Source organism: Rattus norvegicus, chromosome 9, assembly GCF_021556685.1.
Source record: "Rattus norvegicus strain SHRSP/BbbUtx chromosome 9, alternate assembly SHRSP_T2T, whole genome shotgun sequence".
In the NCBI taxonomy this organism is placed as follows: Eukaryota; Metazoa; Chordata; class Mammalia; order Rodentia; family Muridae; genus Rattus; species Rattus norvegicus.
The window spans coordinates 6331654-6353683 of record NC_141542.1 but is presented as its reverse complement, the minus strand read 5'-3'; the positions used below and the strand labels follow the sequence as shown (position 1 = coordinate 6353683).

General features: G+C 50.5%; 1 protein-coding gene across 2 annotated transcripts; it reads right to left on the bottom strand.

Annotated features, from left to right (window-relative positions):
- Nucleotides 1-1026: 1026 nt before the first annotated feature.
- Safb (scaffold attachment factor B) lies at nt 1027-21996 on the bottom strand. 2 transcript variants are annotated; one of them, XM_087567505.1, is made up of 21 exons: nt 21633-21996; nt 18213-18297; nt 13237-13301; nt 12950-13156; nt 11318-11380; nt 9119-9146; nt 7671-8250; nt 7216-7265; nt 6488-6582; nt 5928-6077; nt 5770-5852; nt 5501-5640; nt 5336-5424; nt 4341-4447; nt 3484-3780; nt 3071-3208; nt 2946-2988; nt 1891-2006; nt 1651-1757; nt 1444-1510; nt 1027-1341 (listed from the first exon to the last, which is right to left on the bottom strand). In XM_087567505.1, the coding sequence occupies exons 1-21, from the start codon at nt 21819-21821 to the stop codon at nt 1212-1214; spliced, it is 2829 nt and encodes a 942-aa protein (XP_087423631.1). In that variant the 5' UTR covers nt 21822-21996; the 3' UTR covers nt 1027-1211. The 2 variants fall into 2 exon arrangements, with proteins under 2 accessions (XP_087423631.1, NP_071789.2); NM_022394.2 differs by having other exon boundaries at nt 1651-1751; nt 21633-21915.
- Between the last annotated feature and the right edge of the window lie 34 nt (nt 21997-22030).

Here is a 22030-nt window from a genome sequence, read left to right as displayed (position 1 = left end):
TAGGTTATAGGCTTGCTCTCCATGGTTTGCTCAGCCTGCTTCCTAATAGCACCCAGGACCACCTGCCATAGTGGTACTCTGTGCCTCCAACATCAGCCCAACCTGATGGAGGTGGCATTTTCTCACTTTAGCGCTTTTGTGTGTATGCTTGTACATATATACTGGCACTGCCCCAGTTGTGAGCTCCCTATCATGGGTGCTAGGACCTGAACTCCTAGCCATGGAACCAACTCTCCAGCCTGCAGAATGGAGCAGGTACTGTGGGAACCTGGACTTAGGGATGCCTTTAATAGGGGCTCCATTTGCAATGGACCAGTTCTTTTCGACAATCCCATTGCCCAAACTGGTCAAAGCCACTCATGACTCCCAGCCTTGCCCCCATGAAGATCCCTTTTCCCAGGGACCCTGCTCCAGCATTCCTGTCCCGTGCTGCACCAGCTGAGGCCTGAAAGTTCCCTCCTCTCCATTAGTATCTCATAAGGCTATGACTGGCATCCAGGCCCAGAAGAGGCTGGAGCTATGGAATAGTGGTCAAGGTGGGAGGACTCCAGGCCACATGGCATTCTGCAACTTGTGTGACCATGTCCTACAGGATGTTAGCCACCTTAGAAAAAGGTCCATTACTCATACAGTATTCCCAGAGGCTGGGTGGCTAGCTGGACACAGGATTGTCTTGTCCTAGGTCCACCTTGGGCTGCATGAGGCATCTAGAATTGGGACTTACTGGGTCACACTAAGTTCAGAAGCTCGTGACATGCGTTTTAAATCCTAAAACCAGGGGCTGCCTTGATCAAGAGTCCCTGCTCCTCTGCCCTATACTTGTCTGTGACCCCTCTAGTGCCATTCTCAGCAATTTCAATCTCAATACCAGTCTTGGTGTGCTATGTCAGACACATGGCTGGCACAAGCCTGAGCTCACTTGTGTTACACCGATGCAGCTAAGTCACACAGAATCGAATAGGCACCACCTCTGGCTGCTTGTGGAGTGCCACTTTCCTCATGGAAATGAGAGGCTAACGTTGAAGGTTTGAAGTAAAGGGCACATGAACAGAAACACCTTTATTACAAAAAAACAGGAACAAAAATGAAAACAAATTCACATCGTAACAAGCTACAATATGGCAGCAGATAAAAAAAAAAAAATCCTTTGTACAATGGCGGGAGGGTAGTCCTAAGAGGACTTGGAGGTCATGGTTGGGTGGTTTAGGTGCTCAATAGCGGCGGGTGAAGCGGGCATCACTGGGTCTGCTGCCCCGGCTCTGTCCGCCGAAGCCTGCCTGCATCCCTCCACGTGGGATCACATGGCCACGGGAAGCTCCTCCGGGGGCAAAACTGCCTCGCCTAAGGAGAAGCAGAGAACTATTAGGTCCTGAGATCAATGTTCCCCCATTCAACTACTGTAGAGCAACACTGCTCCTGCCTGACTGGCAGTGTGGCACTCACCCTGACATGCCACCACGATTCATCATGTGACCGGGCCCTGAGTGGCCAGACATGCTCCTCTCACCACCTGCAGGACGAGACACAAGTCCAAGTGGGCAGTTTGGTAGGTATGGGGTCAATAAGCCCCACTGGCTTCAACCAGCTCCACCTCATCATAACCCCAATACCTCCTCAGTGGGGCAGCCCTGGCTCCCACTGGGTCCTCACCTTGCCATCTCTTGTGATCACGCTCCATCATGCCTCCATCAGCTGTGCCCTGCCATGCCCGGTCATCTTCAAGTCTCCGGCCATGCTCTCCCCAGTCACGCCTGCCCCTTGGAAAGAGATACCTCTGACCTGTGCTGCCACAGGATGGCCCTTGCAGACAGTGCAGCTAGGGGAGCTCAGGTTCCACCAGGCAGGCTGACAGTCACCCTTCCCCCACCAGGTCTTCGTAGGGACACAAACCTGGGAGGAGGGGGCAGCCCCCGGCCTTCACTCAGTCTCTTGTTTGAGCCATAGCCCCAGCCATCTCGAGAGTCCCGGCCATGGCGTTCAGGTCCTCCATGGCGCTCAGGGTAATGCTAAACCAGAGAACAGGATGAGGTCAATATTGTCCCTTATCCCCAGATGATAGAACACCTGGTTTCACAGGTACCAACCTAGGGTGGCTGTCATAGCACCCTCCCTCATGAAGGGTCAAGTTTACAAGGCTCCAGACAAGAGCCCCAGCCTGTGCACAGCACTCTTGCTTCAGAAGAAGGCTGGGCACGCTGACACTCCCATCCCACGCACATGAACTCCTAGATGCAAGGTCTCACTCTGTAGCCCAAGGTATCCTATCCTTGATGTCTTAGTTATGCCCAGCTCAAATCCTGGACTTGAGACACTGCTTCGAGGCCAAAGCAGGAAAAGATCTAAGATTAAGTGAAGCTCAGCTCCCCCACTGCTGGGCCATAAACAGTCCTGGGACACTGGAGCTCTGGGCTAGCTCCAGCTCCCTTCCTAGCCCTCAACCAGACACTGTCATCTGCCTTCCCAAGTGAACGAACACACAGCAAAAGGGCCACTTCTAATGTCCACCTCCCAGAGAGACAAACAGCTGTTCGGAAAGTGGCAACACCAAGATGGCAACCTGATGACAAGGAAGGCCACAGCACTGAGGAAGGAGTGTCCAGGGACAAGACACCTCTGGTGCCAACCGGGGGAATGGGAAGCTGGGGGTGTAGGTTGGTAAGTGAGAGGCAGTGAGGAAAGCACTGTGCAGTGAGACCTTAATGCAGTGGGTAGCAGCAATCCTACAGATTGCTAGGGGCCTCAAGTCACCCCCCTCCCCACCCTCCCTCCCCCACCCCCACCCCCGCAAGGAGCAGTGCAGTGCAGAAAGTGCTGCAACCTCCCTACTGGATAGAGTATTTGACCAGGCAGTGGCTAACCACTGTTGCCATTGTACAAAGACTTAAGAGCAGCACTGTGCTCCACCACCAGTCAATAGACAGGGAACCCATTCCACAGCTGCTCACCTGTCCTTCTCTGTCTCCCATCATCGACCGTGAACCTTCTCTCCTAAAAAAGGTGGTTTCAGTGAGACACAGATGGGGAGGGTTTGCATGCACACAGCCCTCCCAACATGGCCATGGGCCCACACCTATCCACAGAGTGGTTGGGATAGCGGCCTCTGTCTCTGTGGTCGAAGTCATGAAAGCGGTCCTGGCGACTGAAGTCTGAGTGGTAACGGTCATCCAGCGCAGCCCGTTTAGCTTCTGGCCAATAGGCATCATCTCGCCTGTGATGGAGTGGGAGGCAGAGGTGTGACATCAGTGCTTGTGAGGCATCCTAGAGCTTGAGCAAAGCCAGCATGGCTCCAAACTCTCACTAAACACTCCCACCTATGCCTCAGTGCCATGGCAGTGCTGAGTGTCCCAGTTTTTGGCAAGGTTCCTCCAACCCCGTGATATTCACGGCAGGCCCTAAGCAAGGTCAGTGAGCTCGAGACACAGTCTGAGCACAGATCTAACATTTTGGCACAGGGTCTGGTAGCCTGCATCACTGACTGCTCACCGGCCATCTACTTCATAGGGCCTGCGCACAGCAGGCCTCCGCTCCTGTTCATAGCGCAGTTCCTGCTGACGCCGAAGCTCCTCTCGCTCTCGGTGAATGCGCTCTTGCTCACGCCTCCGCTCCTGTTCCACATGCATGCGCTCCCGCTCCAACCGTTCCCTCTCCATGCGTTCACGCTCCAGCCTATGTCGGTGGAAAGCCAGGCGCTCCCGGGCAATCTCCAGCCGCTCTCGCTCCTCCCGCTCCCACTGGGCCTGCAGCCTTTGCTCCCGCTCACTGCGCTCCCGCTCCCGCTCCCTGTGTGAAAAGGCTCAAGTGAGGAAAAGTGAGGCACAAATCTCGTTTGGGAGGAGCTGGGGACATGCTAGGGCCATTAAGGACAAAAACCAGAGGCAACACTTCATTCATAGCCAATGGTCCCCAGCACTACAGGTGCAGTCTCCTGTCTGCCCCAGGCTTCCTTCGGTCAACAGAATTGGCATGACAGGTCGGCCATCAACCTGGCAGTCAAGCATGAAGTAGCTTCCTTAGCTACCTCCCCAGCAGCTAGGAACCCAGTGTGAGGTTTGGAGATTATTTGCCCTGGTGTCCACTTTCAAAACACACTCCTTGGAGCAAAAGTCAGGTTAGGCAGTTGCCTTTTGTCAGCCACATGGCGCCATTGCTGTGCCCAGTTAGGAAAACTATCCTTTCTCTGATCGATCCTGGGTGAGTGAAGTCCCTTCTGGACATCCTCACTGTCCCCTGGCCCTGCTGCTAACTTTCTATGGTCTTTGAGGAGGGTAAAATACTGATGGCAATCATCTCAGCATGGATCCCCGGAAGTGCCTACATTCCAGCAACATAGGCATACTCACCTCCGTGACTCCGAGTCTCTGGACTTTCGAGACTCTTTAACCTTGTCAAAGGACACAACAGACCGCTTCTCCCGGCTGACAGACTTTCGGTCCTGACTTTTGGAGGCCTGGATCAGTAAACAGAAAGAGGATTCAAGCAGGAGGGATAGATGAACCTATCACAGGGACAGTCACTGGTTGGAGGAGATACTCACAGGAGAACCCAAAAAAACACATAGTGGGCTCAAGGGAATTTGACTATAATCAATCTTTCTCTCCTTGAGACAAGGTCTTACCATTTAACCCTGCTCTCATAGGCAAGTCCCAGGTGGGATACTTCAAAACTCTTTATTCTTCTACAAGCCTTTCCATCTACACTGAAACTTTCTGGAAACGGTGTCTCACTTGGTTAGCCTGCAGTGTAGCAATCCTGTCTTAATTCCTCCACGGTCAGCACAACTCTACATATATGTACCATTTCCTCAGGTGAGACCAGCCTACCTCTGCCTAACCCTCTATGTTTTCCCTTTCCAGTGGCTCTCTCCAAGACCAGAGGTAAAAGGTAGCTTGGTTAGGATAAGCCAGTACACATGAAAGTGGCCAGAAATCTTTTTGTCACATAGCAGTGTGCCATGCTTTGAGAACCTGAGTCACCAAAAACGCATGCCAACTGTAGCCTGCTTGCTTTCCTTTGCTTCCCGTGGCTCCAAGGAACCTGGCAAACTGTAATGCCTGTAGTCCTCTAGGGACTTGGCATGTGGGGATGTCTTGGGGACCCCAGACCCATCTACTAAAGTGGTCAGGCACAGGAGTTCAGAATCCAACAAGGTCTGCAGCTGTCCCAAGGAGGCAGGGAAGGGAGGTGGCTAAGAGCAGCCATTAAAAAGAGCAGCAAGTAAACTACTCTAGAAGCCATACTACCTCTCTACACTCTCTAAAATGCAGCAAACTTCCCTGAAAAGCCACTGGCCAGGAATCCCTGGAGCACCAAGCATGCTTTAAGTTTGGATACTCACTCTCTCTTTAGAACCAGAAGTCTTCACACTGATGACAGGCACACCTTTGGACTTGTCCATCACCACAGTACGCTCAGTGCCACGGCTTCCTGTAAGCAGAGAGAAGAAATGAATCCAGCGAGCCACATGAGCAGCAACCGATGGGTGGAGGATGTCGTGTCCTACCTGACTTGGTTGTTCGAGAGCGCTCTGAAGGCCCAGGCTTTTGGTCATCTGCATCCTTGCTCTTCTCTGTGCTCCCATCATCCGTCTTCTTGGCATCGTCTTTTCTGTCACCTTTCTCCTCCCTCTTAAGGTTTGCAGATCTAGGATCAAGTGACTCATGAGCCTCAGAGCAAGCCTCAGGAGGCAACAGCTACCCAGGACATGGAGATGGAGGAGAGCCGTCAAGTGCAAGGGTGACTCTGGTGCATGGTAGTGGTCTGCAGAAGTACCTGTCACTGGTGCTGGTCTTCTCTTTCTTGCTGTCGCCATCTCGCCTGTCAGGTACTCTTTTGCCAGCGGGCTCACTTTTGGCCTGCAGGAGAGTAAAAAGCTAGTGCCATTGTGACTGGCACCGCTGCCAGCAGCACTGCAGAAAGAGACCACCCACCTTTTCCACCGAGATCATCTTGCCATGCAGCTCAGTCTTATGCAAATGGTTAATGCACTTTGTTGCCTCTTCAGCTGTGGACATAGTGACAAAGCCGTAACAGCGAGCTCCGGGACTCCGGGCGTTCGTCACAACCTTAGCTCCCACCACCTGAGGAAACCAGACCACCTCAGATACAAATACATGTGCAGACCAAGCAGCCACTGGAGGGGCTGCCTTGTTCTAGGTTCTCGAGGGGGCTTGAAATGTGCAATGCAAGGCTCTGCTGTGCTCCCCTAACAAAGTTTAAATTGCTTGTGGGAGCAAAAGGCACATCCTGGGACCGAATCATGACAGTCACACAGCTACAAACTGGTGAATGCAGATGATAGTAACACAAATTAGCGATAGGACAAGGAGCAGCAGTGAGCCCTCTGTAGCCACCGATGGTCACAGCCAGCACCACATTCACTCACTGCACACCAGAACCCTGGCCCTGACCCAGGGCTCCAATCTGAGTCCAGGACACAGATTTGTACAGTGAGGTTCCACCTCCTTACTCTTTGGCAGTGGCAGCTCACCTTCCCGTATCTGCTAAAAAGGTTCTTCAGATCTGTGGCTCTGGTCGTAGATGAAAGGCCACTAACCCAGAAATTCCTACCACAGCTGCTGCGACCTGTACAAAGGGAAGTTCCAGTCAAAACCTAAAGGGCCACAGAACGACTATCCCCAGCATGCTGGGGACATGTGCCTGGGACCCAAGGGATGGCGAGTGGCATGTATACAACACTGGAAATGGATCTTAGGACACCCCCGCAGCCATGTAGTTATGAACAGGTGAGCTGACCTCAGCCCAAGATGGCTTCTGCCCATGGAGCAGCCAGGGAAGGTGGGTGTTCTTGCTGCCAGCCTCTCAAAGGCCATGTTCATGTTGTGCCTTCCTGCCCAGACCCTGCATGGTCAGAACTACAGGCCTGGGTTCATTACTTCCCAGCCTGCAAACTTTTTTTGAGACAGGGACTTGCTAGGAAGCTTCAGGCTAGCCTGGAACTTGCCACTAACCCCTGCCTCTGCCTCCCAAGAGCTGGAAGAGCCTGAACCATCTGCTCAGCAAGTGACTTGCTTTAGTACCTGCCAATGAACCACACAGAACATGTCAGCTCTCAGGACCAAAGACTGTGAACATACTCAGGGCCCACTGAGTTTAAGGTGGTGCTGGGTTGTGCATATGTGTGTAGGGGAAACACCAACCATGATGAATTTGAGGCCCACCATACTCCAGGAGACCAGTGCCACCTTGAGGACCTACCCTTCTCCTCTCTGGAAAGCCTTTTTGTATCCGAGTCATCTTCCACAGAACTAGAGACAAGAGATAGTGTCACTCAAGGGGGCTATAGCAATAAGAGACAAACCCAGAGCTCTAAGGACCCACCAAAGCTGCATACCTACCCGGCATTTAACTCTCAAAAAGGACACCCTGACAAACATATTTTGGATATCTGACCTAACATTAAGATTTCATACTCATAGGAGTTAATTAAATTTCTGCCGGGCTAAAATTAATTAAGAATTAAAAAGCAAACAACTGTGGTAGGTTGAGTGGGGCAAAGGTTACAGAACCAGTGTAAAATAAATAAGAAATGAAACTGCCTGAAGGAGCTAGCTGGGCAGTGTGGCTGCCGACTGCAGGCTCTAACAGCTCATGTGTGTCCTAGTAACAATGAAAGGAGATAGCGTCTGGTCTAGGACTGAGAATCAACAAACCTCATTTTCTGATCAGCGCCCTCACTGGCTGAGGACTCTTTAGGAGCCGCAGGGACGTCATTACAAGCGTCAAAAGCAAACTTCTTCACGTCGTCTTTGCTATCTCGGGGCTCAGGGCTCGGGGCTGCCGTGGGCGCTCGCACCAGCTCCTGGCTGGTGGTCTCCGGGAGCTGGGCAGCCGTGCTACTCTGTTCAACTGGCTCCTCTAGCCCTACAGGCTCGCGGTCCATCCCAGTGCCTCCGCCAGGCGCCTCTGCCGGCTCCCTTTTCACTACTGCTAACAGGGCGTCTGCCTCGCTCCACTGACATCGAGTGCTTGAAGACTCAGACTTGCTGCTGCTGGCCAAAGCTAAATCTCCCTCCTCCTCCTGCTCCTCTTCCTGCTCCTCTTCTTCCTCCTCTTCTTCTTCCTCTTCCGGGTGGCCGCAGCTCTCAAATAGGTCCTCTTCCTCCGCCAGCTTCCTGTCTGGCCCCACGCTACTCGTGGCCTGGGCAAAGGGCTGCTCCAGCTCCGAACCTTCTTCTTTTACTGGCTCAGATTTACAAGTTTCCCCCAAAATGTCGAGTATTTTCTCATTTTCTACGGATTTAACAGGAATAGAATGGCACAAGGTTTAATCACCAGGGAAATAAAGCAATCACAACTGCGGCTCGGGCGCTGTGGCCCTGCTCACACTGACAGAACTGCTGGCTACACAGAGATTGGAAAACCCGCTACACAGCGCCTGCACCCTACCTGCGCCCACGGCCATGGCGCCCCCAGTCTGAACTAAGGGCAGAGGCAAGCATCCCGGAGACTTCACCCCACAACCTTCTGAGTCTTGAGTCTTCGTTCTGTGCACTGTGACAATGTATGAATCAACTCTTCTCATTCAGCTTGAGTCCAAGTGCGTAACTGAGTGCCTGGCCTTCATGCATCACTAATTGCCTGATGCTTTGCCTTCCTTACAGAGCAGTTAACGTGCCGAGCGCCGGGTCTTCTGGCATATGAAGTTTGAGAGCCCAGAGGGACAGTGTTTGTTTGCGATTCTCTCTCAGAAGTGCACTCCTCTTCGGGGGGATCCAGTCATGTCATGTTCATGTGGCATTCCCTATGCTACCTACACTGCCTGTACCAACACCACATGGTGACATGCTACCGGTATCACAAGATCTGCTGGCAGCACAGAGCTCTGATCACTGGAGCATATAGGAACTTTGCGGGTATTTTCACACCACGCTTCTGTTTAAAGGCAAGAGACTGAAGTCTTTGCCAGATGGGCAGGATGCTGCACAGTTGCTGGCCACGTACACAGATCTTGTGATACAGCTGGGTTTCCAATCTCTATGTCCTGGTGTGCTCTGGACTGTAAAGCTCTAGAGCAGTACATGCTAGAGTGCGGCCACTGGTTAGCAAGAGCCTCCCCGCTGTGGGTGGAACCCACTGCTGAGCCCTGCATTGACAGTACCTGGCTCCAAAGATGCCTCTTCCATCTCCTGCAACAGAAAACACAAGTAAGATGCTGCCCTAAGGCCTAGCCCCACTCCACCACCAACTTCCATGTGAATTAAAGGAGGCTGGTCATCTACTGAGATTTCAGGAGACAACTTGGACCCAGAGAGGAGGTCCTGCTTGAGCAAAGCAAGCTGCCTCAATGGCCTCAGCCTTACTCAGCCCCAAGTCTGCTGCTGACCCTGTTGCAGGGCACCCAGCAGTCGTCCTGTCTCCCCAGTGTAGTTTCCTCTGGACTGAACTTGAAATCAGGAACATGGCTCTGATACATCTCCAGGTATGTCTAAATGCCTGGCATAAACCTCTTGATAGTTTCTTCACCTGTAAAAACCTTGAGCTGACTTTTTGAAAATCTAGGGCCAAGAAGAAATGCACAATCACTGTTCTAACCCAGCATTCCCAGTTTCCCTCAGCAATGACTCAACTTATCCCAGGAACCATCTTCCTAGATGGGCTCTGCTTTGCCTAATGGTTTTCTTTTTTAGGACCAGTGTGGGCCACATACCCTGGCTCCACAATGCAGACTTCCCATGCCCTTCAGGCTGCATGTAGTTTGGGCTTCTCCACACCGCACCCTCAGACTCAGATTGTCTGCTGCCCTCTAAGAACCACATACCCAAGGTTCAAGGAGACACTCGCACTCTCAGTGCCTGTCAAAAACATGAACTTCTGTGCTCCAGGCATGAATATGGGTGTCACTGTTAGTGTCCTTAAAATAGGCCAGTGGACAATGGCCCAGAGTGACACAGAATGGCCAGGACAGGGTGAGTGTGGAGGCAGGATCTGTAAGTGGGTCTGTACCACAAATCGGTGCCTTGTATGCTCTTAAGTAGGGAAGCTGACTTATAAGGCTGGGATAGTGACTCCTTCAGCTCTATTCCCTGATGTTCACTGGAGACTGCAGGTGAACACCTTGGGAGGCAGGGGATTGGCTGGCTCCCCAACATGACCTGCCTGAACTACAAACGGAACTCTAGAACTGGACAAAGAAGATGTGTTGCAGAGGGACCCCCGAGGGAATGTTCTGCAATATTTCATTTTAACACATGAGCCTGTGACAGAAAGGTACTACGACAGACATAGGCATTCCTTTCTGATGCACAGGCTCTAAGTGGTGGGCACCTCCATGAAACAAAGACAACAGCTTGCCTAGAAGTCCTCTGCTGGGGTTGGGGATTTAGCTCAGTGGTAGAGCGCTTACCTAGGAAGCGCAAGGCCCTGGGTTCGGTCTCCAGCTCCGAAAAAAAGAACCAAAAAAAGAAAAAAAAAAAAAAAAGTCCTCTGCTGAAGTGGCCCAGAGGACAGACAGAAAGCTATACACCAATGCTCTTTTTCTCACAGCATTTCCTAGGAGGCTCAAGGCCCACATGGACCCATCTTAATCCTTAATGCTCACCTTGTTTTTTCTCCTGTTTAGAGCCAGGGTATCATTATGTAGCCCTGGCTGGCCCAGAAGCCACTATACAGAACTCACAGAGATCTGCTGCTCTGCCTCCTGAGTGCTAGGATTAAAGGTGTGCATCATTACGACTGGCTGGTTCTGATTTTTAGTATCTGACTGCCAGTCACCAAACACAAACCCTCAGTTATCTGGGAAACTGGGCAGTTCTGTGGAGCTGTCCCACTCCTCCTATCAGGCGCCCCTTACTGGGAGACCCTATCCCAGTATCCTTCTCTTAACAATGCACTTCCAGCATAAAGCAGCCAAGTGAGGAGGTAGGCAGTGCCCACAGCTTCTGAGAACCAAGGAGGTCTTCAGGCTGCTGCTTAGGAAAGCCCCAACACTGGCCTTAATCCGACCGCAACTCATAGTGTCACACTAACATCCCACAACTGTGGAGGAGAATCAAAAAGGAAAAGGCCTACATCTAACCAGTGTGTATTCTGCACTGCTGGGATGGGCCACAAGCCTCACCCTCACTCAGCAGTCAGGGGGCTGCACTGGCCTTTCAACTTCTTCTAAGCAAGTCCTCAGGCAAGACCCATTCTGTTCACAGCCAGAGTAGGAGACAACTGAGGCTGCAGGAATGTCATACACAGTGTCTAGCACGTGCTGTCTAGGCAGGGACTCCAGCTGGTACAGCTGCCAAGCAACAGGTGATGTCTGAGAACCTAGGGCTACACTGAGGGTACAATTGAGATGGTGACAATTTACCTGCAGGATGGTGAAGTCAGATGATGATGTATCTACATTGTTAATGGCTTCCTTGTCATCTATCTGTGGAAAGGGAGAATAGTTTAAATGTCATAGGTGAGGGGACAATCCCCATCCCACTATGGTTTAGAGTGCTGTCCCAGTGTGGTGAGGTGGAAGACACCACTTGACAGGACTCTCCAGGTGACCAGAATAGTATACTTGTAGCCAATCTTCCAGAAATTGCTTCTAGAACTGGGCTGCAGAAGGCATCCTGGTGCCTTTCACCTGCCTGAGTCTGGGTACTATCAAGCGAGGCCTGCTGGTTCTCGGCACCAAATACTCAGCCCCCTATGCTGTGGGACAGGGATGCGTGGTAGCTTCAGCCACAGAGGTAGGGACCTCCCCAAAGATGGCACTCTATGCCTATAATCAGGATGGCCCAATGGTATATAGTACATTTACTGAAGACCACTCCCCAACTCTTTTTTCCCACTAGGCAACTATCGCCCATTATGAAAGCCATACGCAGCAGAGTGCCCCGGCTGCATTTATGTCCAGCCTGCCTCTGCTGCCCCGTGATGCTATCTGCATTGCTATGGATGCTGGGTTTGCTTTGTGACTGTGTAGCAGTTGCACTTGCTGTGACAGGTATGGCTACCATTCTAGGTCAGGTAACTTGTTTGGCTCTGAGAGGTGGCTGGTCTTAGTCGTAACACTGACCTCTGGCCCTACAGACAATAGTAAGGGGGAATGATAGCATAATTTGCTTTTAAACTTCAATCACGGACACAGGTGCATGAAAGGGCCATGACAGCAATCATTTACCTGTCAAACCTGGAGTTTTGGTGACCAAAGCTTAGAAGGGATTGATGGCCAGCTAAAAAAATCACACAGCATTGACACTTGGTATACGTTACCCTAATGCTGCCCCACCATTCCGTTCTCTTTTCATTGCAATTGGTTCCCACCAATGTGTGTTTTCCTCCTGTGTTACTCTACAAGAAGGAGACTACCACTTGGGCTGTGCCTTTCAAAAGCAGATAATGAATGACACCTTGTTTATCTTAACAGTGCAAGATCAAACCCATCACTCAAAGCTGCCCACAGGGATAGGTTCTCAGTCAGTTCTCACGGCAGGGGACAAAATGCTCACTGTAGAAGATCTGAGGTTTTGTGGAAGACTAGAGGCTTTTGGTGACCAAAACTCCAGGTTTGACAGGCTAAAAAGATGTCCATGGGTCCTCAATGCTCACTCTCCTCTCTCTAGGTAGACATCAACCCATAAAATCCTTCAGCACAGATTACCTCAAGGCCCAGGAGCTTGAACTTGTGCCCTGCAGCAAGTGCCTGGACTCTCACTCACCAGAGCCACAAGCTACCCAGGGATGTAACACAGTGCTCAGGAGGCCAGTCTAAACCATAATAGCCATTGCTATGGCCTCACACATGCCTGCATTGAGGCTACCTCAAGGCTGAATTAGCTAGCAGCAGCAGCTGAGCAGGGGGTGGTGGCTCCAGTTGGCTGTACTCACACACCATAGCTCAGGCTCCTCTAGGGACAATGATCAGCAGCAGTTGTCCCTGTTACTCTGCTCTGTCATGAACTTTGCACCAGGCCACCCAGTGCTCCACCCAGCACCAGCTGCTTACAGCATGCTCCTGCAGCTGTTCTGGGAGCCCCTTCGAGTCGCCTTCTACCAGTTCAGTGCTGTCTCCTAGGCCCTCAGGGAGTGTGGCCTCCTCTTCTTCCTCCACACAGTCTGCCACGCTGCCATTATCAATGTCAGCCTCATCCAGCACACTGATGTCCATCATATCCATGTCTTGCAGGTTCTCCAGGCTGGTTTCCACATCCTCCTACAACACAGAGGACACTGTCATGGCACACCACCATTATGGCTCTCCCGCTCCTCATCCACTGAAAAGGTAATGCATACCTGCCCATCCCCAGAATTCTCCTCGAGCCCGTTGTCCTCCACACCCTCGTCTTCTGGTTTCTTCCCTGAAGAGACAGCATGTGAGCATGAGGCCAATAGTCTGTGTCATGTAAGCTGGTGCCTGAACTTCTGTAGGTCCCCAGCTCTGCAACTCACTGCACAGACCTGGCCTCTTATCCTAGCCAGGTCTCAGTGGGTCTCAGTGCACTGTTTGAGATGCTTGGTTAGGGTCAACTTGACGGGAGAATAACCTGGGAGATGGGCCACAGGCAAGCAAAAGATGCACACTGGGTCAGCAAGAGGGCTCAGCAGGGAAAAGGCACATGTCACCAAGGATAACCATCTGAATTCAACCTCTAGAATCCATGTGGTAGAATGAAAGACCTAGCTTCAGTGAGTGTGCTTCTGATCACCCATGCAAACACACCAAAAAAAGTGAAGTACATGTTTGAAAAGTTGGCTCAGTAGTTAAGAGCATGGGGTACTTTTATATAGGATACAGGTTCAAATCTCAGAATGCAACAGAGAGTTCACCATGCCTGTCTCTTGTTCTGTGGTGTTGAGCATGGGTTCCACACTTAGGGGTGGGTGGGCACAATACATATTTTGAAACATATGCTATTCTACATCAAAGCCCACGTGACTTAAGGTACAAGAAAACATGTAAGCAGGCTATCACATGGGCAGGCTACCCTCATGTCTTTTCTCAAGGAGGGTATGGCCTGTCTTCAAACAGTATCCAAAGTCTCTTTGTACTCGGGATGTTCTACCATGGAGCTACACTGTACTCCTAGACTCAGACTAGGGGGCTGTGTCTGAAAAAATGGAAGTCTCCCCACAGAACGGAAGTAAGGTTGCCAGTTACCTACCTTAAGCTTGCAGTGATCCTTCTGCCTTTGCTTCCCAAGTGCTGGTCATGGAAATGAGCCAGCAAACCTGGTTGGAACCTCATTTCACTGCCCATGAACACCAGACCCCTAGGATCTTGTGTACCAGTTCTTTTAGTCCATCTTGTAATGGATTCACTCACTCACCACCTCTGACAGCCTGGCCAAGTGGCAGTTTGTTATTGTACGTAGTTCTTCCCTCCAAAGAGTGAGCAATCATTTTTTTCCATCTCACTATGGAGCAGTATGGACTGTTCTTAGCTATGGTATTTGGCTTTATCTCCATTAGAGTAAGTTCTGTGAGGCTGCTGTGAGGCTGCTGAAGTCCTTAACTTCTTTATTAAGTTTTGTATATATCATGAAATGTGTGGAAGGGTAGAAGCCAAAGTGTCCAGCTCTCTATAAAGGCCAGTCAAGACTGTATATAACAACAGGCATCTCAAATAAATAAAACTAAAACATGGAAAACACTCTCAGCTACTTTTCCAATATGATAAAGCATTGTGACCAAATGCTGATGAAGAAGAGCTGGCTTTGGCTATAGCGGGGCATCGTGGGAAGCATGGTAGTAGAGCAGGTACAGTAGACACAGGGAAGGGGCAGGCAGCTGAGCTGGTAGGTGGGTAGATGGTAGTAATGACCACAGACAAATGGACAGATAAAATAGGCTCAAATCTCAAAGCTCTCTCCAATAAAAAAGTGCTTCCATCAAAGCCATACCTCCTTAACCTCTCCAAATAGTAGCAGCAACAAGGGGCTAAGTGCTCAAATGCCTGAACCCGTGGGGACATTCGCATTCAAACCATTGGAGAAGCCATAGAGATTCTTGATATTTTTCCTAAGTAAGAAATTAACCCTAAATACAACCCTCAAGCAGAGGTCAGGGTGAGGCCATGCTCAGGACATCTGGCCTTTTGTCCCTAGTCATGTTCCCCCACCACTCGCATCTGAGAAAGGGCCTCTTTCTATAGCCCTGGCTGCTCTCAATAGAACAGGATCCACTGAGTTCTAAGTGCTGGGATTAAAGGCCAGTATAGTCTTGCCCACCTTCAGCTACAGAGGGGTTCACCCTGACATTTTAAGATTCTAGAATTTCAAACCACTGAGTTTAATTCATGAAGCAAAGAAACACTTCTTGCCAAAATTTTTGATAAAAACCCAACAACAGGGTACTTGATTGCCACTTATAGAACCTGTGTGGTAAAGGACTCAGAGAGGAAGGAAAGAACAGAGCCTTGTCCTCTGCTGGGCCACAACCACAAAAATGTAATACACTCTTAAAATGCAAAGCAGCCCTTTCAAGCATGGTTTAGATGCAAAGCAAGCAGGGGCTAAAAGAGTTTGTGGCTCCAGGGCTACCCTAGTCAGATTCTAGAATGAGCAAAGCCAACAGCTCCAGGATACACGGTCAGCACCCTGTATTCTCATAGGTGACAAGGAGGTGCTATCTTTCTTACATCCTCACACAACAAATAGAATTAAACCACACACATTCAAACCATCTACATCACCCACTGACAAGGCTGGGGCCTTCCTAATTCAGAACATAACTCTTATTAATCATGGCACGGCTAAAGCAGCCAACACATACATACAACACTGCTCACAAACCCAGCCATAGCAGCTTGGGCCAACTGCAGACCATCCATACCCTCAAAACTTAGCACAACCAACCACCAAAGGCAGGCAAAAGTGGGAAAGAATGCAGTACACAGGTGGCCAGAGCTTGCTCACAGGCTAAAGAGTCAAAGGCCAGCAGACCAGGACTCTGAAGTCACCCCAGATGATGCCATCTTCTGGCCTCTGTAGGCACTGAGTTGATCTGTACATACACCCCCAATACACACAAAGTTAAAAAAATATAATCTTAGCCAAATGGTGGTAGTGCACACCTATAATTCCAGAGCTCAGGAGGCAGAGGTAGGCAGATCTCAGAGTTTGAGGTCAGCCTGGCCTACACAATGAGTTCTAGGACAGTTAGGATTATGTAGTCAAACCCTGTCTCAAAAAACAAACATGGTTCAGTTAATTATCCACGGCTTCAGGTAAAGTTTTTTGTATAATTTTTATTTTTACTTATGCTTACATGTCTGCCACAGCTGCACAGATGCTCACTGAGCCAGAATAAGCTCCCTGGCCCTGGACTTACAGGCAGCTGTAGTCCACATGGTATGAGTGTTGGGCACCAAAATGAGGTCCTCTGCCAGAGCACTTGTGTTCTTAAAGGCCCTTGATGGTTTTGTTTGTTTGTTTGTTTGTTTGTTTGAGACAGTGTTGTTCAAGCTGGCCTCGAATTTGTGACAACCGCCTGTACCTTCAACAAACCTTTTGTTTTGGTGTGGTGTTGGAGCCAAGCTCCAGAGCCTTGAAAATGCTAGGCAAGTGCTATCCACTGTGCCAAAGCCAGCTGAGGATAGTCGGAGGGAAATACAAATGCCAAGGATTGGGGGCTGGGGATTTAGCTCAGTGGTAGAGCGCTTACCTAGGAAGCGCAAGGCCCTGGGTTCGGTCCCCAGCTCCGGAAAAAAAAAAAAAAAAAAAAAAAAAAAACCACAAATGCCAAGGATTTTGCAGAACAAGACCAAATGTATAGAGTACATGTGTATGTGATGTTCATGCCTGAGGGGCAAGACAGCAGGTGTCCTCTATCACTTTCCAGCTCCTCTCTCTTTTTTTTTTTTTTTGGTTCTTTTTTTTTCGGAGCAGATGGTGTCAGCAGAGTGCTTACCCAGCACATATGAAGCCTTGGGATTGACCCCCGAACACTGCATACATCTGCATGATGACTGTGCCTGAAGTCAGTGCACTCGGGAGACAGAGGCAGGAGAGTCAGGAGATCAAGGTCTTCCTCCGTTACATGTCAAGTGTGAGAACAGCCTGGGCTTGGGCTAGGCTATACCTTGTTTCAAACAATCATACACATTTTTTTTTTTTTTTTGGTTCTTTTTTTCGGAGCTGGGGACCGAACCCAGGGCCTTGCGCTTCCTAGGTAAGCGCTCTACCACTGAGCTAAATCCCCAGCCCCTCCAGCTCCTCTCTTAACACAGGGTCTCCTACTCACTCTGAAGCTAGGCTGGCTCACCCATCTCCACCCTCCCAGTCATAAGGGTTACAGGTACATGTAGCCATATTTGGTTTGTGAGTGGGCATCAAGGACTCTAACTCACCCTCAGACTTATTCAGCAACATTCTCACACACTGTGCAATCGCCCCAGGCCATGATCAGTTGTTTTGTTTTGAGAGAAGGTCTTATGGTGGAGTTCTGGGTCTGAAACCTGCTGTGCATACCAGGTGACTCTGAACTCAGAGAAATCTTCCTGCCTCTGAACCACCATGCTCCATACCAATGTCTTTTTTATTTTCAGATTTTAAGGAAAGCACATGCACGAAGGCAGGTGCACCCTATAGTGCCAGCTCCCACTGGGAAGGGATGTTAACTGCACTTAAACTCATATATCTAGTAAAACACCAGAACAAGCATTTGTTTTCACTAAGGCAGAAAGAAAGAAGAATAGAAGACCCAACCCTGGGGCACTCCCAAGCAGGGCCATCTTTACCATTTTCCACAGATGAGCCAAAGCAGTGCGTTAGGCCATACACACAGATCTACATGGGTAGCATGGCTATTATTGTGCCACCCCACCATCTCATCAGCTGACAGCTCAACCTCACAACAACCAAGATATCCCCAATAGCCTCAACCCTTCTAATTCTGTCAAGTTCCTAGAACTGGAGTTTCATAAAGATGACAAGTCAGTGACAAAGACAGACACAAGATGAGGTGGGTGACTGGTAGTAAAGTGACCAATGGCTGGAGGCAGCAGTTGTGAACAGAGGTAGGGCAAAGGTGGGTAAGTAGAGGTTGTCAGATGCATGGTTTCAAGTGAACTTTGTCTGTAGTGCTCTGGTAGTATGGGGCCTCATTTTCTGGCAGATGAGGTAATGAGAGGCTCTCCATGTGAAGATGAAACACCATACCCTAGTCCATCCCCACTATATGCTCAGATCCTGTCTGACAGAGGGTACAGTAGGCTCCGTACCCACAGAGGGTACCTATGGCATTGACACAGTGGCTCAGGGACTCCTTACCTTTGCTGGGCCTCTTAGGCATCTTCTTGTTGCCTTCTGAGATGACTTCAATTTCATCAGGATTCCCACCTTCCTCTTCAATGGCCTGAACAGACAGCAGAAGAAAGGCCAACCAATAAAACCACAGGTGGCAAAGTAGCCCTGTGGTTTTATTGGTTGGCCACAAATAAAACCAATTTTTCTTTGACACAGAGAAAGGAAGCACACCTAAGCCTGCAGTTTGAACAGCCTGTTCAACACAGGAAGGGCCCAGTTCTAAGCCAACCAGAGGACACCCAGTACAGTGTCCAGGTTGGTTCTCAGGGCATTGAAACTCAGCAGCTACCTTAACTCTACAAATAGCTGACCTGCTGCACATGGAAGGGGAGCTGGCACAGCCAGGCTCTGGCACCATCACCTAATGGAATGTCTATGGTAATGCAGCTCTATTTTTTCTCATTTTCTTTTCCTTAGTCTCCCCAACAAAGGCTTTCTTCCTGAATGTGAGACTAGGCTGGCAGACAGAAAGCTCCTGGGGCCACATGTAGCTAAGTCCAGCTTTCTATAGGGATCCTGGGGATTAGAACCTCAGGTCCTCATGCCTGTGTTGTAAGGGCTCTTTCTTAGTGAGCACTCTTGGCACCTAATGAGTCATGGAGGCAACTATGAGCTTTGGACCCCTCTACCTCATGTATCCCTGAGGGAAGAGATTCCAGCTTCCTTGACTTAACCCAGTGACTAAGGAAGGGGAAGTGAACAGGGTTTGGACCTTGCTGTCCCCTCCTGGGACCTGTAGTGTAAGGACTCTGCAGAAGTCCCACTTCACACTCAAGTATATCATCTGTTCAGCAGTGGCCAATTTAGCAAACCCCGCCCCCCCCCAACAGCCCTGTCAACAGTGCCAACAGTGCCCCCGGGAATGAAATGAGACACCTTCTAGCAGCAGCATGCCTTTCACCCTGGGGATGTTTGCAAGTTTACAGTCCCCAGAGAGAAGGCAGCAGCAGCAGTGCCCTCAGAACTCCAAGCTCAGGCAACTCTTCCAGACCCCCAGGGGCTTCCTGTAGTGTTCCAATAGGGAACCAGAGACAAGCCCACAAGGTGAGTCAGCTTTCAGACATCCCAAGGGGCAGGAGCAAGCTGTAGAAAGGTAATTCGTTTTATCCCTTGGGGCTAAGAGACAGAACTGTCCCTCCCAGGCCACCTCAGCAAACCCCCTTCAACAGCTGCTCCTCCACACCACCTCCCTTAAAAAAAAAAGTCAACCAGATGGCCACCAGCTGGGTGACAAGCAGGCAGAAGGACAGGACTGCAGATCTGCCCTCTGATCTGATAGACATACAGGGGTGTTGAGTGGGGGCAAGCACAGACCAGGGTCTCTCTACACCCCCAAGGGGACAAAGAAGACAACATCCAGAAGCCGACCCTCAGCTTCCAGTCTGGAGAAAGAGAGCTTGGTGCTGCAGCCAGGGCCTCGATAGCAGACTGAGCATCACCCTAGTAACCCCCCCCACCCTATATGTTCTATAGGGGTCACCAGTGTAAGAAGCTTCTTGCCCATTCCAATAAAAAGATGTAGTATCCATTAAAACACACACACACACACACACAAAAACAGAAAAGGAGCTGGCTGACGTTCAGTGTAGTGTGCCTGCCCTGGCCTCTAACTGCTGCATCCACTCTCACAAGCATGTATGTTATGTGCTCAAATAAACACTGTACACATCCACAGGGTAGAAGACAGAAGGCAACCTCAACTGTCTTTCAGGTACCATCCATCGTGGTTAGACTAGTCAGCCAGTGAGCCTCAGGGATCCTCCTGTCTCTCTGAGCACTGGAATTACAGCTGTACCCCACCTGGCATTTATTGTGGGTGCTGGGAACAGAACTCAGGCTTTCATCTTGCTGCCACCTCTTCTTGTCCATTATCTGAATAGCAACTGGTGATTGGTTTTGGACCCATTAAGAAGGTGAAATCTCGGGGTTGGGGATTTAGCTCAGTGGTAGAGCGCTTGCCTAGGAAGCGCAAGGCCCTGGGTTCGGTCCCCAGCTCAAAAAAAAAAAAAAAAAAAAAAAAAAAGGTGAAATCTCCAGCTTCTGTGTGCAGGGGCAATTAGGCAGATGCCAACGACCAAAAGCTAGAGGGTAATACACACAGAGTACACTTTCTAAGGTGGGGCTCAAGAGTCCTCATCTACACATGTCAAAAGGTGGCCTTGAGGAGAGTAAGCTTGTTTACCTGGACTAAGCTGCATGCCAAACCAGGGTCCATGTGATGTCCTCCCTACCCTAAAGATGACCCACTACTGCCTTGATCTGAGGACACACAGAGAGTTTAAAGGTCTTCCTGAACAGAGAATCTAGGCCACCAAAGAAGGTAACAAAAATGAGCCTCTCTGTCTGCCCCTGGATCTCAGACTGAGGCTAAGTCCTCTGACTCCCACCTAACCACACAGAATGGTGTGCAGCAGTGTGGAGGGATGGCTCCAAGGACCTCTGCAATGTTGGGCAAGCATTGATCTATGTGCCTAGCCCTCTTTTTACAGAGACAAAACAAAAACCTACTACTTTTTACAGAAAGGCTCTCATGCATCCCAAGATGGTCACAAACTTAGGATCCTTCTGCCCCCACCACTCCCAGCCTTAGGAGGTATTTGGGATAAAATTTAAGGGTTTTGTGTATGCAAGGCAAGCACACTACCAAATGACTAGGCCTTGGAGCCTACTTTATACTTTGAAACAGGCTTGCTAAGTTGCCTAGGTTTGTCTCACAACTCTCACTTCCTGTCCCTTAGAGGGTGTCTGGTTTGGGACACCCTCTAGCTAGCCCTGAACTCCACTACTCAGGTTGGTTATAAACTCCTCTATAGCCCAGGTTAGCCTTTAACTCACATCTGAGATATCTTTACCAACAGAAAGACCTTCTTTCCTTCCATCTCACATCTTTACCCTAGTTTAGTTCTAGCAAAGAATTAGAAACAATTTATTTTTCGGCTTTCCCCCCCTCCCTTCCTGGGCTACCTACCTCCTCTGGCTGTCTATGAGCTCTGAGGGTTCCTCAGATTTCATTCCCCTACAGGCCACTGTCTCTCCAGAAAAGAATAGAAAACAAAAACCACCTGTTCTGCCTCGGGAGCCGAAAAGGGACTTGGGATCGAATCCTGCCACAAGCTGACTCTGCTGGGTGACCTTGGCCGAGTCTCCTCCATCCCCCTTTAGGGTTGGGGCTAAGCAGTACAGGGAACGCGATGTCATCGATCCCTCGAACCCGTTCACGGTGTTATTTCCTTCTGGGCGCATCACTGCGGCGTCGGGATTCGAACCCTCATACCCCGCGCCCACGGAGCCCGAGTGTTAGCGCACGGCACGAAGGCCACGGGCCGCTCCAGGCCAGGCGGTGGGTGTCGCCATGGCGACCGTGGGGTCCCCCGCGAACCTCACCTTCTTAAGCCGCTCCATCAGCACGCTCTTGTTGCCGCTCGAGTCGAGGTTTCGCTTCCGCAGCTCCGCCCGCAGGTCGATCACCCGCAGGTCGCTGAGCCGCCGCGTCCCGGTCTCTGACGCCGCGGAGCTCACGGCCGCTGCGCTTGCCGCACCCGAGTCTCCTAAACCCGACAGAGTCTCCGCCATTCCAGGGACCCTGGTTCCGTCGCCCACTTCACACAGAACCGGGTCAGTGGGCTTGCGTGGGTGTGTTTTTTGGATTTGTTATTATTTTTTTTTTTGAATCTCGGCCCTCTTACCACAAAATGGCGCCGCCTGAGAGGGAACCGCTTCAGCCTCCCCTGAGGTGCACCTCGACACTGCGCAGGCGCCGCCGGCGCGAGACGGACGCTCTC

Excerpts from the sequence above, each read along its gene's own strand:
- Safb (XM_087567505.1), bottom strand. The coding sequence starts at position 21,821 with ATGGCGGAGACTCTGTCGGGTTTAGGAGACTCGGGTGCGGCAAGCGCA. Across the intron at positions 1,758-1,890 it reads GGGCTGCCCCCTCCTCCCAG|GGGCAGGCGTGACTGGGGAG; the intron begins GTTTGTGTCCCT and ends TCTCTTTCCAAG. Across the intron at positions 1,511-1,650 it reads TGATCACAAGAGATGGCAAG|GTGGTGAGAGGAGCATGTCT; the intron begins GTGAGGACCCAG and ends CTCGTCCTGCAG.